At 44.8% G+C, this 15,479-nt stretch overlaps 1 protein-coding gene across 1 annotated transcript; it reads right to left on the reverse strand.

Moving 5' to 3' along the window:
* Positions 1–419: 419 nt before the first annotated feature.
* On the reverse strand, positions 420–15,479 carry copg2 (COPI coat complex subunit gamma 2). The gene is given in 25 exon segments (XM_024143297.2): positions 420–903; positions 1,124–1,222; positions 3,055–3,097; positions 3,099–3,131; positions 3,133–3,190; positions 3,353–3,449; positions 3,724–3,853; positions 4,186–4,367; positions 8,924–9,118; positions 9,338–9,441; positions 9,537–9,612; positions 9,936–10,179; positions 10,416–10,511; positions 10,789–10,987; positions 11,086–11,113; positions 11,116–11,142; positions 11,305–11,340; positions 11,343–11,427; positions 13,059–13,244; positions 13,443–13,529; positions 13,639–13,731; positions 13,972–14,127; positions 14,388–14,459; positions 14,548–14,681; positions 15,346–15,479. Coding segments are annotated over 25 exon segments (2,628 nt in total). The 5' UTR covers positions 15,383–15,479; the 3' UTR covers positions 420–772.

Raw genomic sequence — 15,479 nt, forward strand, 5'->3', positions numbered from 1 at the left:
AAAAATTGTGAAGATTCAGCTCTGACTGGTGGGTCGTGAACAAACACCCATAATTGAAAAACCTCAAACCTGGATGAGAACTGTGCACATTGAATCATAGCTGATATGACACAGAGTATCTTGAATCCATTCCTGGTATGTCATAAAAGCGCAAGCCACGTTGACAGATACTGTCTCCTGCTACTCGCTATGAACAAAATGACAGCACTAAATGGATCAACTACTGCTGTAGGGACATGGGTGATCTTTCATGCTTCCAGTAAGATTTCCTAAGGTAATCTCATCTTTGGGGTCCAATCTATTGTGTTGTTATGACAAATTTATGTAATTCTAACAGGTTTGCAACCCAAGGAAAATAATTATGGATGGAGGAAAATAAAAAGGAGTTTTAAATAAAGCTTGTAACAATAATTCAGTACTCCATGGTCAACATTTAATAGATATAATAAAATGTGGGCCATTAATGACACTAGCCTGGTCCCAGATCTGTTTGTGCTGCCTTGCCAACACTATGAATGACCATTGGAGTTGGTTATACAGCACAAACAGATCTGGGGCCAGTCTACAGAGATGAGTTGTGTTGAAGGGTGCCAGTAGTACACACACCTCACCATAATGTATTCCATCTCAGACTACCCAAAACACAAGACACATTCCAGACATAAAGCAGGGGAGGACATTGCGTAGAGAATATTGTGAATGGGAAAAAGTGGAGAAAACGCCACTTTGTAATTCCCACGGCCTGTTGGTGAACATGTCCCGCTGGCGCCCTCTAGCCCACGGAGGCTAGGATGATGTCAACAACAGTCTCATCCGAGCTGCGGACCGTCACCTGCATAGTCACACCGTCTGCCATGGCCAGGCGCGAGCGAACCAGCACGTCATGACCCCCCCGGAACACACCTGGAGGAAGGRGAGGGACAGAAACTGTCATTCATACCATGGGGGGCTTGCTTCCATCACACTAGTGACAGGAAGTTGAACAAGCTGCCGTGTCAAGGTTAGAAACTGAACTTAACATATTTACGGCAATAAAGGGTACAGAATGAGCCTACAATACAATTCACAAAGCAAAACAATAATTAATTMAAATCAAGATACAATAAATAAATAAAACACCCACCGGCAAGGAAGAGGATGTGTGAGTTCTTGTTTTCTGGGACCTTGTCTGAACGCTCGCAGGGCTGCATGCCCAGGAAACTGATGATGTTACCAACAGCCTCTACAGAGACGACAGGGAACAGGGAGATGTGACCAACAGTCTCAACAGGAGGCTTCCCCCATCTGGTGGACCGCGGGCTGAATTTGGCCCGCAGGTGGTGGTACTTGGCTCCAAGTATACACACTCCAGGAAATCAGCTCCATGTGATTTTAATTCAGGAAATATTCCCCACATAACACATAAGTGATTGTATACAAATAATAATGATTGATTGGATTTATACAGCGCTTTTCTACCAACTGAGGTAGTCTAAGGACTTTATATAGTAAAGGGAAACTCATCCAGCGTCAGTGTTGTAGCTCTACCTGGGTGATGCACAGCAACCACTGTTGTGCCAGAACGCTCACCACACAACAGCTAACAGGCGGAGAGGTGAGGAGTGATGTACGAGGAGAGGTGAGGAGTGATATATGAGGAGAGGTGAGGAGTAATATATGAGGAGAGGTGAGGAGTTATGTAGGAGGAGAGGTGAGGAGTTATGTAGGAGGAGAGGTGAGGAGTGATATACGAGGAGAGGTGAGGAGTGATATATGAGGAGAGGTGAGGAGTAATATATGAGGAGAGGTGAGGAGTGATGTACGAGGAGAGGTGAGGAGTGAATGTACGAGGAGGTTGAGGAGTATGTACGAGGAGAAGTGGGAGTGATGTACTGAGGAGGTGAGGAGTGGATGGTACGGAGGAGAGGTGAGAGTAGTGATGAGGAGAGTGAGTATGTGTCGAGGAGAGGTGAGAGTGATGAGGGGAGTGAGGTTACAGGCGGTGAGGAGTATGAAGGGGGTGATGAGTTGTAGCGAGAGTGGCATGTGGCGAGGGGTGGGAAGGGAGTCGAAGGGTGTCGAGGGAGGTAGGATATATCACGTGAATTGAGGGTATGTCCATGAGTAAGGCTCAGGCTAGGAGCGTGAACCACCAGCCCTACAGAAACGTTACAACTAGCCCCTACGAGACGTTACACCAGCCTCGACAGAGCACCTTGGAGTTTTACTTGACCACACCTGTAGCCTAATGATACAACCTCGCTTCAGTGTGCGCTGTGTCAAATACCACATATTCTCCTCTTGCTTTAAGTGATGGTGCAGTGTCATAAGATGTATGATAATTAACAGATCATTTACGTTAAGTCAGTTCCAACTCCAGACCTGGGTTAAATGCATAGTTCAAACACTTTCACGAGCCCAGTTTCCAACTCCAGACCTGGGTTAAATACATAGTTCAAAACGTTTGAACGAGGCCAGTTCCAACTCCAGACCTGGGTTAAAATACATAGTTCAACACACTTTCGAACGAGGCCAGTTCCAACTCCAGACCTGGTGTTAAATACATAGTTCTCAAACATTTTGACGGAGGCCAGTTCCAACTCCAGACCTGGGTTGAATACATAGTTCAAACAACTTTCGACGAATGGCCAGTTCCCCAACTCCAGACCTGGGTTAATATACATAGTTTCAAACACTTTCCAGAGGCGCAGTTCCAACTCCAGACTGGGTTAAATACATAGTTTAACACTTTGACGAGGCCAGTTCAACCTCCAGACCTGGGTTAAATACATAAGTTCAAACACTTATTGACGAGGCCCAGTTCCCATTTGGGTTCTTTTAAAGAATGAATTATGGTCAGAAATAGCCCATTTGATGCCTCACAAACAAGCTCAAAAGGCTTTAAAGTGAGTCACAATGGAAAGAGAAAAGTATGGAGAAAATCAATACAACTGTTAATGATGATATTTCTATGTATGGGAACCACTGCTCTAAAACAGCTCACAGAATTACACTGTGGTTTCAATGTTGGGGTGATAAATCCAAAGATCCCAATTGAAATAATTACCGTCTAACTTCTGACAGAGGCCAGGGCGAACGTCTCTCTCTTCTCAAAGTCGTTCTCCCACCTCGTCCCAGGCTGCGGCAAAGTTAAGGCTTCAACACCTTCTGGATGTGGTCTGCTACGGTCACTCAAGTCTTCCAGCTGACACTCACGGGGGGGGGGGGGGGGGGGGGGGGGGGGGTAGAGGAGAGCAGAGAGGGTAGAAAAAGGGGAGAAATAGAGAATTTAGGCAGATGACGGTAAACAAGATATAATTATTTTTGGGATAAATGAGTTAAATTTTAAATAGGTTTTATATTGAGCTCATACACAATTCGTCAATCGTAGCCGTCGTCATCGGGCTCTCCTGTGTTGGGGTCGCAGTCTTTCACCAGGTACTTCAGAGTACAGCTGAACGTACAGGACACTGGAGAGCAGACAACACATTTAATATGACATCGACAGTGCAGACATTACATGACTAGGCTACGTGATGTAAGTAAGTGTCCTTAGTGTTTGAAGAAGGCCAGCAGATAAGTGCTTTTCTCTCTCAATGGAAAACCATTCAGATTCTTTAGTTCTGAGAAGGGTATTAACAGAGTTACAACACTGACGTCACACTAAGCACTTCTGAGTTGCCCTGATGAAAACGGATTATTTCTCTCCCTCACACAGTCACACACAGGTTTAATAAAAGTAACCTGCGGTGGGGTCATCTTCAGGCAGTCTGACCAGGCTGTAGCAGGAGCCAGGCTGGCTGTAGGGCAGGTTAGCAGCAGGGACGTAGTGGAGAACCTCGTAGGCCTCCGACGGCTCCATCTGAACCATAACCTGAAGGACAACAACCCAGTGGACTTCCACTTAATACATTTCTATGCATGTAGTCCTGTGTCTTAATGTCAGTGTTGTAGAWTTTAAATGTGAGGCACCAAAGTCACATTTCTGTCTACTGTCAGTTGAATGGACAATAAAGCTTTATAAAATTAATTGAATAGGATTATGCTTTTCAAACTGCTCAAAGATATCTACAGTGTAAGGAGGGATTWGGGGTGATGCCACTGYAGCCATTTTGCACCCAACTARACCTCCACACATTGACAATCGCTGTGCATTCTAGGAGMCGTGAACTTCCTACAGCGCACCAGTCACCAGTGTAGCCCTACCTTCTGCAGGAGCTGGTCGTTGAGCGTGTTGGTGCAGTCGAACTGGAACACCATGTGTCTGGCGAAGGTGTGCTTGACGCAGCGCACCACATACTCAGTCTCCGCCTCGGTCAGCTGCACCGCCTCCGACGTCTTGAAGAGAGAACCCAGGCCCTGGAATTCTGGAATGGCTGCCAGTTGTTCTGTTGACAGGAGGCAGTTTCCAAATCCACCACTAGTCTCTACTACTACAAATATATAGCTGAATCCGCCCCTATCCTAAATACTTCAATATTATAGCTGAATCCCCCCTAGTCCTAAATACTTCAATATTATAGCTGAATCCACCCCTAGTCCTAAATACTTCAATATTATAGCTGAATCCACCCCTAGTCCTAACTACTACAATATTATAGCTGAACCACCCTAGTCCTAAATACTACATATATAGCTGAATCCGCCCTAGTCCTAACCACTCAATATTATAGCTGAATCCACCCTCTAGTCCAAATACTTCAATATTATAGGCTGAAATCACCCCTAGTCCTAATACTACAAATATTATAACTGAATCCACCCCTAGTCCTACCATAACAATATTATAGCTGAATCCGCCCCTAGTCCTAAATACTTCAATTATTATAGCTGAATCCACCCCCTAGTCCTAACTACTACAATATATAGCTGAATCCACCCCTAGTCCCAACTACTACAATATTATAGCTGAATCCACCCTAGTCTAACTACTACATATTATAACTGAATCCACCCCTAGTCCCAATACTACAATATTATAGCGAATCCCCCTAGTCCTAATACTTCAATATTTAGCTGATCCACCCCTAGTCCAACTACTCAATATAATAGCTGAATCCACCCCTAGTCCCAAACTTACAATATTATAGCTGAATCGCCCCTAGTCCCAACTACTTACAAATATTATAGCTGAATCGCCCCTAGTCCCAACTACTACAATATTATAGCTGAATCCACCCCTAGTCCCAACTACTACAATATTATAGCTGAAATCCACCCCTAGTCCCAACTACTACAATATTATAGCTGAATCCACCCCTAGTCCCAACTACTACAATACTATAGCTGAATCCACCCCTAGTCCCAACTACTACAATATTATAGCTGAATCCAGCCCCTAGTCCTAACACTATACAATATTATATCTGAATCCACCCCTAGTCCCTAACTACTTACAATATATAAGCTGAATCGCCCCTAGTCTAACTACTACAATATTATAGCTGAATCCACCCTAGTCCTAACCACTACAATATTATAGCTGAATCCACCCCTAGTCCTAACTACTACAATATTATAAGCTGAATCCCCCTAGCTCCTACTACTACAATACTTATAGCTGAATTCGACCGCATTTATAGTTTAGGCATCTCCTAAATCTACTACAATTTTAAGCTGGAATCCACCCTAGTCCTAACTACTACAATATTATAGCTGAATCCACCCCTAGTCCCAACTACTACAATATTTATAGCTGAATACACCCCGAGTCAACTCACTACAATATTATAGCTGAATCCACCCCTAGTCCTAACTACTACAATATTATAGCTGAATCCGCCCCTAGTCCTAACTATACTCATATTATATAGCTGAATCCACCCTAGTCCTAAATACTTTCAATATTAAGCTGAATCCACCCTAGTCCTAACTACTACAATTTATGCTGAATCCACCCCTAGTCCCAACTACTACAATATTATAGCTGAATCCACCCCTAGTCCTAACTATTACAATATATACTGAATCCCCCCTAGTCCCAATACTACAATAATTATAGCTTGAATCCACCCCTAGTCCTAATACTTCAATATTAATAGCTGAATCCACCCCTAAGTCCTACTACCAATATTATAGCTGAATCCACCCCTAGTCCCCAACTACTACAAATATTATAGCTGAATCCAGCCCTAGTCCAACTACTTACAATATTATAAGCTGGAATCCGCCCCTAGTCCCAATACTACAATATTATAGCTGAATCCACCCTAGTCCCAACTACTACAATATTATCTGAATCCACCCTAGTCCCAACTACTACAATATTATAGCTGAATCCCCCTAGTCCCTAACTACTACATACTATATGCTGAATCCACCCCTAGTCCCTAACTACTACAATATTATAGCTGAATCCACCCCTAGTCCAAACTACTACAATATTATAGCTGAATCCGCCCCTAGTCCTAACTACTACAATATATAGCTGAATCCGCCCCTAGTCCTAACACTACAATATTATAGCTGAATCCCCCTAGTCCTAACACTACAATATTATAGCTGAATCCAACCCCTAAGTCCAAACTACTACAATATTATAGCATGAATCACCCTAGTCCTAACTACTACATATCTGTAAGAGCTAGCCTAATACTACAATATATAAGCTGAATACCCCTAGTCCTAAATACTACAATATTATAGCTGAATCCACCCCTAGTCCTAAATACTAACAATATTATAGCTGAATCCACCCTAGTCCAACTACTACAATATTAGCTGAATCCCACCCGAGTCCACTACTACAATATTATAGCTGAATCCACACCCTAGTCCTAACTACTACAATATTATGCTGAATCCACCCCTAGTCCAACTACTAACAGATATTATAAGCTGAATACGACCCCTAGTTTCCTAACTACTACAATATATAGCTGAATCCACCCCTAGTCTCCCAACTACTACGATTTATAGCTGAATCCACCCCTAATCCTAACTACTACAATATTATAGCTGAAATCCACCTCTAGTCAACGACTAAAATTATAGCTGATCCACCCTAGCATTGTTCCATCCCGTCTGGATTACTGCAACTCGCTGTTGCTGGCTCCCTGCCTGTGCCATATAAACTCCCTACAACTCATTCCAGAACGCCGCAAGCCCGTCTGGGTGTATCAACCTTCCCAAGTTCTCACGTCACCACTGCTCCTCCGCTCTCTCCACTGGGCTTTCCAGTTGAAGCTCGCATCCGCTACAAGACCATAGGTGCTTGCCTACGGAGCTGTGAGGGAACGGCACCTCAGTACCTCCAGGCTCTTGATCAGGCCCTACACCCAAACAAGGGCAACTTGGCGTTTCATTACCACCTCTGGCCTTGCTGCGCCTCCCTACCATTGACGGAAGTAAGTTCACCGCTCAGCCCTAGTCAAACGTGTTCGCTGCTCCTGGGCCCCAATGGTGGAACAAACTCCCTTCACGACGCCAGGACAGCGGAGTCAATCCCAACTTCCGGAGACACCTGAACCCCACCTCTTAAGGAATACCTAGGATAGGAATAAAGTTAATCCTTCTCACCCCCCCCCCTTAAAAAGATTTAGATGCACTATTGTAACAGTGGCCGTTCCACCTGGATGTCATAAGGTGAATGCACCAATTTGTAAGTCGCTCTGGGATAAAAGCGTCTGCTAAATGACTTAAATGTAAAATGTAAATGTAAGTCCTAACTACTACAATATTATAGCTGAATCCAACCCCTAGTCCTAAATAACTACAATATTATAGCTGAATCCACCCCTAGTCCTAAATACTACAATATTATAGCTGAATCCGCCCCTAGTCCTAAATACTACAATATTATAGCTGAATCCACCCCTAGTCCTAACTACTACAATATTATAGCTGAATCCCCGCCCCAGTAGTTCCTAACCACTACAATATTTATAGCTTGAATCACCCCTAGTCCTAACTACTACAATATTATAGCTGAATCCACCCCTAGTCCTAACTACTACAATATTATAGCTGAATCCCCCCTAGTCCTAACTACTACATATTATATGAATCCCACCTAGTCTAACTACTACAATATTATAGCGTCCCCTAGTCCAACTACTACAATATTATAGCTGATCCACCCCTAGTCCCTAACTACAACAAAATTATAACTGAATCCACCCTGTCCTCTACTCTTTAGCTGAATCCGCCCCTAGTCCTAACTTACTACAATATTATAGCTGAATCCACCCCTAGTCCTAACTACTACAATATTACTAGCTGAAATCCACCCCTAGTCCAACTACTACAATATATAACTGAATCCACCCTAGTCCCAACTACTACAATATTATAGCTGAATCCACCCCTAGTCCCAACTACTACAATATTATAGCTGAATCCACCCCTCTAGTCCCAACTACTACAATATTATACTGAATCCACCCCTAGTCCCAACTACTACAATATTATAGCTGAATCCACCCCTAGTCCTAACTACTACAATATTAATAACTGAATCCACCCCCTATCCTAACTACTACAATATTATAGCTGAATCCGCCCCTAGTCCCAACTAAACTAATATTAATAGCTGATCCACCCTAGTCCTAACTACTACAATATTATAGCTGAATCCACACCTAGATCTAACTACTAATATTATAGCTGAATCCACCCCTGTCCTATATACGACACATATTATAGGCTGCCTCAAGTGCAATATTATAGCTGCCCTCAAGTTTTTGCTGCTCTGAAGTTGTTGATGCCACAATACTAGTATCACAACTACTGCTACTATGATATTTGGTTTTCCATGGCTAATAACTCTTAGCAGACTGAATTCTATGGTTCATTAAGAACGTGTTTCCATGCAAAATACTGTGTGCTATAGCTTGGAAAATAAATGTGACTAGGTCCTTTTACTTCAGAAATTCATACCAAATGTTTTGTTTCCTTGTGATAACGCCATGTCTTGCTATGATAGTTTCAAGTAAGGTGACTGTACCCTGGTAGATGTCTTGGCGCGTCGGGCCTGGTTTCTCTGGAAGCTTGCTAGTGGCCACAGGAGCGAATTCGGTCTTCTGCTCTGTGATGGGTGTGTTGGCCAGGGGAACCGACTTCATATCGAAGGGCTTCTCTGTGGGCTCCAGGGTGTACTGGTGGAGGGACTTCTCCAGACCCGGCACAGACACCGACAGACCTGACAGGAGGAGACACAGACGGTTCAATAAAGGAAATACCTCAAAATGAATAAATGTTCGATGGAGAAAAATTAATTCTCTGCACGTGTCGATTCACTGAGAGAGTTTGAGGGACCACAATCAAAGAACACAACCTTACTTCCTGAATTGGACCAGCTATGTCCACACACTCTAGTGCTCTCAAGTTAGGAAACTAGGAGCGCAGTGTGTGTTCTCACCGTTGAAAATGTAGGCAGCGTTGAGGGCTTTCTGCTTCTGCTGCAGCACGTTCATGTAGAAGGTGGCTCTGTCCCTCACCTCGTCGTCACTGTCCATCATACACCTAGTAACACACACCATACGTCAACACACTTTAGAGTGGTAACCACACAGGGAATGGATCATTATGACCGGGAGCCAGTGAAAGGCTGTCTCTACCTCTGCATCAGGACTAACACACTGGGGAGAAGGTCATCATTCTGGGCTCCAAACTTAGCCAGAGCACTGACCGCAGCTACAGGGGCGAGAAAGGAGCTTAGTTAATACACAATGTGTATAAACTACAACAACGTGGTAACTCACATTAGTTTAAACCCTTTATGATTAACAGTGAGTTTCTGTTGAAAAGCCAGGCGCAAATACCATTTGTCTTCATATTAGTGAATTGATCCTTTCATGGTTGGTGATGTCACCAGTTAATGGAGCCAATCCCAACAGACTTATCAGAACTACCATTCATGTTGCACCCAGACACACACAACTCTGTYTCTCAAACACACATGCTATTGACAACTCCAGGCCAGCAGGGGTTAAAACACACACTCCCCCATTTCTCACCGGCTCTGACGGCCTCGCTCTCCAGCACCACGCGGTTGAAGATGAASCGGATGTACTTGGATGGCGAGGGCGTGCGCGGGCCCTCCTTGCCCAGCAGGTGGAGGATCTTGGTGGCCAGCACCGTGTGCTCACAGTCCTCGATGAACTCACACAGGTGGGCCAGCCCCGTCTCCTTGCTCTCTGGGTTCTCCTCGATGATGCTGATGATGCAGTCCACGATGGCCCGCTTGTACTCAAAGCCACCCTGAGAGGAGAGGCATCATTGAAAGAATTTATGTTTCAGGGACAGTGGTACATAAAATCAGAAAACTGAGTGGTCATATCAATGTAAATGTGCCAGAGTTGGCCAAAGAGCTCCTGTTTGTCTGTAGTCCAGATGGTTTCATGTCAGTGAAACATAAATGTCCTTCAATAGGTTCTCTTGTCCTACACATCAGTGAAAAAAGACATTAGGCTGCTCAGTCAGGGTGTTCCACTCACGTCGTCTCGGAGCATGTTGGACARGAAGTTCATCATGACGCTGTGCTTTCTGGGATACTTCTGACACAGGGCACTGATGGCCTGCACAACCACCACCTGAAACACACTCAGCAGTCAGAGGATAGGACTTCACTTTGGTGAAATAATATCCCATTTGGAAATAGATTAAAGTAGTTGTGGTTTGTTTAAAATATAGTTTAACTTCCGACAAATATATTTTTTGGGGGGGGATTACATATTGAATGTATTCTAATAGATTATCCAACTATTTAAATKCCTAAATTATTAAACTAGAGTATTGTAGAGGGGAAAAACAAGAGCATATCATTGAGGAGAAACTACACATTAAACTAAAACTCATCCTCCTCCTCACCTTGAACTCGTCAGAGATCTCAGAGACGAAGGAGGAGATCTGTTTCATGAGGCGGTCCACACTGCTCTCGCTGCCTGTCTTCAGCAGYGTGGTGATGGCCAGCGTGGCRATGCTGCGGTTCGAGTCAGTGATCAGGTTCTCCAGGTCCAGGTTGCACGCAGTCACGGCCGACGGGTGCTTCATCGCCACCTGGTGGACAAACAGCGGAATGCGGTTGTAAATACAGTATACTCAATGTAAAACACAGGTAACTCAGAGTAATGAAGAGCATGGAGAAGTGGAGACCCACCTTGTGAGGTTCCTACAGCTGCGTATCTCAGGGCTGCTTTGGAGAGCTGCAGAACAGCTGCAGGACTGGAGAGAAACACAATACAGACACAGTCAAGTGGTAAAACCAGAGGTACTAGGTTCATAGGATACTACAACCTCTAATATCTATTTCTACAGGTAGGTACCCACATGTGACACCAGAAAGTAAGGTGTATTTACCAAACCGGCTGTAATTACAAGACTCACCAGAGACAGCGGGGGCCAGCTCTCTGGCAGTACAGTTGGCATGTGGACTATGGCCGAGGCTGCCTCGTACACCACCATCTCATGCTTGTTCCTCAGACAGCTCTCAATGAAGTCAAACAGGGGCTGTCATGTCTGCAAACAGAAAATGCCAACCATCTGTATTACAATGCCACACACACACAAGACGACAAAAATATACCAAATATGTTTATAAAGTAAAATTGACACTGTTGCATTCTGTGTCCTCCGCTGCCATGTGTATGGACTTTGACAGTTGTGGCTGCTTTGTGTGATATATTGTTGTCTCTACCTCTTGCCCTTTGGGCTGTTGTCTGAGCCCAATAATGTTGTACCATGTTTTGTGCTGCTACCATGTTGTGTGCTACCATGTTGTTGTTAGTTGTGTTGCTTCTGTACCATGCTGTGTTTTCATGTGTTGCTGCCTTGCGATGTTGCTGTCTTAGGTCTCTCTTTATGTAGTGTTGTCTCTGTCTTGATGTGTGTTTTGTCCTATATTTATATTGTATTTATTTTATTTGTTTTAATCCCAGGCCCTCGTCCCCGCAGGAGGCATTTTGCCTTTGGTTGCTCATTGTAAATAAGAAATTTGTTCTTAACTGACTTTCCTAGTTAAATAAAAGGTTAAATAATTAAAATTAAAAAAATGCATGAGGTCACTACAACAGATCACTTCCCCCTGGTGTTGAATAAAAACTATACATATCAATGAAAGGGAATACTAGACACCAACCCACTGTAGACAGACTAGAAAACACATTCAAGTAAACAGTCCATGACAGTGTTTATCTACCCTGCCTGAGTCTACTGACAGTGCTTCCATGTGCCACCTACCCGCCTGAGTCTACGTGACAGTGCTTCCATGTGCCACCTACCCTCCTCGGTCCGCGTGACAGTGCTTCCATGGTGCCACCTACCCTGCCTCGGTCCGCGTGACAGTGCTTCCAGGTGCCACCTACCCTGCCTCGGTCTGCGTGACATGCTTCCATGGTGCCCCCTACCCTGCCTCGGTCTGCGTGCAGTAATTCCACGGTGCCACCTACCCTGCCTCGGTCTACGTGACAGTGCTTCCACGGTGCCACCTACCCTGCCTCGTCCGGCGTGACAGTGCTTCCACGTGCCACTACCCTGCCCCGGTCCGCGTGACAGGGCTTCCATGGTGCCACCTACCCTGCCTCGGTCCTACGTGACAGTGCTTCCACAGTGCCACCTACCCCGCCTCCGTCTACGTGACAGTGCTTCCATGGTGCCACCTACCCTGCCTCGGTCTGCGTGACGTGCTTCCATGTGCCCCCTACCCTGCCTCGGTCTGCGTGGCAGTGCTTCCACGGTGCCACCTACTCTGCCTCGGTCTGCGTGACAGTGCTTCCACGGTGCCACTACCTGCCTCGGTCCGCGTGACAGTGCTTCCACGGTGCCACCTACCCTGCCCCCGTCCGCGTACAGTGCTTCCATGGTGCCACCTACCCTGCCTCGGTCTACGTGACAGTGCTTCCACGGTGCCACCTACCCTGCCCCGGTCCGCGTGACAGTGCTTCCATGTGCCACCTACCCTGCCTCGGTCTACGTGGCAGTGCTTCCACGGCCACCTACTCTGCCTCGTCTGCGTGACAGTGGCTTCCACGGTGCCATCTACCCTGCCTCGGTCTGCGTGCAGTGCTTCCACAGTTCCATTACCCTGCCTCTTCTGCGTGGCAGTGCTTCCACGGTTGCAATTCTACCCTGCCTCGGTCTACGTGGCAGTGCTTCCATGGTGCTACCTACCCTGCCTCGGTCTCCTCCAACAGCTTGCTGGCGATGCGGATGAGCATGCAGTAGGCAAAGGGGGACTTGAGGCCAGACTTGGTGAACTTGTTGAGCATCTTGGATACGGCCAGTCGGTCATTCTTCCTCAGGTGGTACAGCARGCCCAGGGCGTGGTACTGGGGGGAATCACAGAGAGGTCACAGTGGAAGTGATTCTCTTTCAACTTACCCGGGTTGTGTTCATTAGGGAACAACATATCAAAACCTTTTTCAGTGYATTTCATATTGAATGAGTGAAGATAACAGTAAAACATAGGTTMTTTCTTCTGCTTGGTGCCTAATGAACAGGTTATCAACAGAGTGTGTGTAACCCACCTGGACCATGATGTTATCACTGGAAGCTGCCTCCTGTGCCTCGTTCACCCAGCGCTTCACCACGTCGTAGCTCATCTTAACCATGTGCTACAGACACACAGAAACCACAAAATACATTACCCACAAAGCAATGGGAGTACTTGCAAATGACACAGTCACCTTGAGACATCCAGGCGCAGTGTGGCTAATTTCTTACCAGAGAGGAGACCAGGGCAGAGCTGGACACACTGGGCACTTTGTCAACGATGGCCTGTTTCATGTATCTCTCAATGGCCTGCAGCATGGTGGTCTGTGGGACAGAGTTACAAAGTAGGGCTTGAGTTTATTGACCAAAAAGCATAGGTTTATTCCAATTACAATAACACAATGTAAGCTGGATGTAAAAAAWTWWATAATACTGTTCAGCTATCAGAATGGAAACAAAAAGAAAACACAGACTAATAAAAATCAGGGAGAGAAACAGACAGACCGAGAGGGAAAGACACAAAGACAGGGAGGGAGAGAGAGTGAGACAGAGAGACAAACTGACATCCGTGATCCTGCAGAGAGCTCTGATGGCAGGTCCTCTGTACACATCCTCCTTGCCAGTCATGTCCTTGGTCAGGCTGCTGGTGACAATGATGACATCCTCAGAGATGTTGGCCATCTCCTTGATGGTAAGGTAGCACATCCTTCTCAGGGTTTGCTGRAGGAATACAGAGAGACATTTTCAAAAAGCAGATAATGCTATACAAAAACACAACGCGCCACGTCTCTACAATACGTCAATTACAACACTACTCATTGAATACTCATTTAATGGCACTAGTTGGACTTGTTTGAGGTTAGTTTGTGAGTTTATGGCATCATGTATTGTATATGTTGCGGTATGTTCTGTCGATAATGTTGTTTACTTGTATGATCAGCAATAATTTAATTAAACCCAAAGCAATAACTTATTCTCACATCATTGGACTGGAAGAGCCTGGTCATTGCGAAGAAGGCCTCGGTCGCCTCCATAGTTCCAAAGTGCTCCCCCTAGACAGAACATAAAAACATCTTCTGTTAATATCAAAGGGTWTACATGCAAAACAATTGGTTTGCATGTTATGGGTTTGTTTCTCACCTGGTTGAGTAGGTAAATGATCTTGGTGAGGATGTGGAGACATCTTCTGGGGTTGATCGGAGTCTCGTTGAAGATWCGAGCCTCTTGCAACACTGCACTCTTTTCAAGATGCTGGAAAGGGTTAGAGCCACTTCCTAATTGTTGCAGCGAAGAGAAAATAGCCACATTAAGACAAAATTGGATTATATTGGAACTATAAAGACTAACTAGGTAGTTCGCTTACTATGCGTCATTACTATATCGTGTTGAATGTGGATTTCGTAACTAGATAACTTAAGTAGTAGCTTAAACCTCGTCTAGTTATGGTCAACAAACTTGAGTGAGCAAGACGACATTGACAGTTTTTAAATGAACTAAATTAGCTAGYTAACTACCAGTATACGGTACATCGATAGACACATGTAGCYAACTAGATATTGAATCKCTTATCAAATTTTACACGGCACAGCCAAAGAAGTGTATTTTTTACTAGGCACAGTTAACTTAGTCTTCATAACCAACTAACGTTAGCTAGTTTGCAAGCTAATTTGACAGATAGCTMGCTTAAAGCGTCTCTARCAGGCAATTTACATATCTGCTCAACAAWTAGACACATATAGSTAGTGTGATCAACAAAGACAGACATCTATTTGACAACAAAAAAATATCCACCAAACGAATACCAACTTAGTGTAGTTAACGTTACCTAGCTAGAATGCTAGCTACTAGCTAGCTAACGTCAGCGGTAACTAGTTGGCAAAAAAACGTTACCTATTTCCAAGTAGCTATATTGATTTCTTTACACTTAATTTATCTTACCAGACTCTTCGTCCTTCTTGTCAAATTTCTTTATCATTGTTACGGAATGTTTGTGGATCAGTGTGGTTGGTGTACAGCCTCACAACAGACGACTAGTCACTTCCACGTCGCCAAATGCAACTTTCCTGTCTGTG

Source organism: Salvelinus sp. IW2-2015, unplaced genomic scaffold, assembly GCF_002910315.2.
Source record: "Salvelinus sp. IW2-2015 unplaced genomic scaffold, ASM291031v2 Un_scaffold3837, whole genome shotgun sequence".
In the NCBI taxonomy this organism is placed as follows: domain Eukaryota; kingdom Metazoa; phylum Chordata; class Actinopteri; order Salmoniformes; family Salmonidae; genus Salvelinus; species Salvelinus sp. IW2-2015.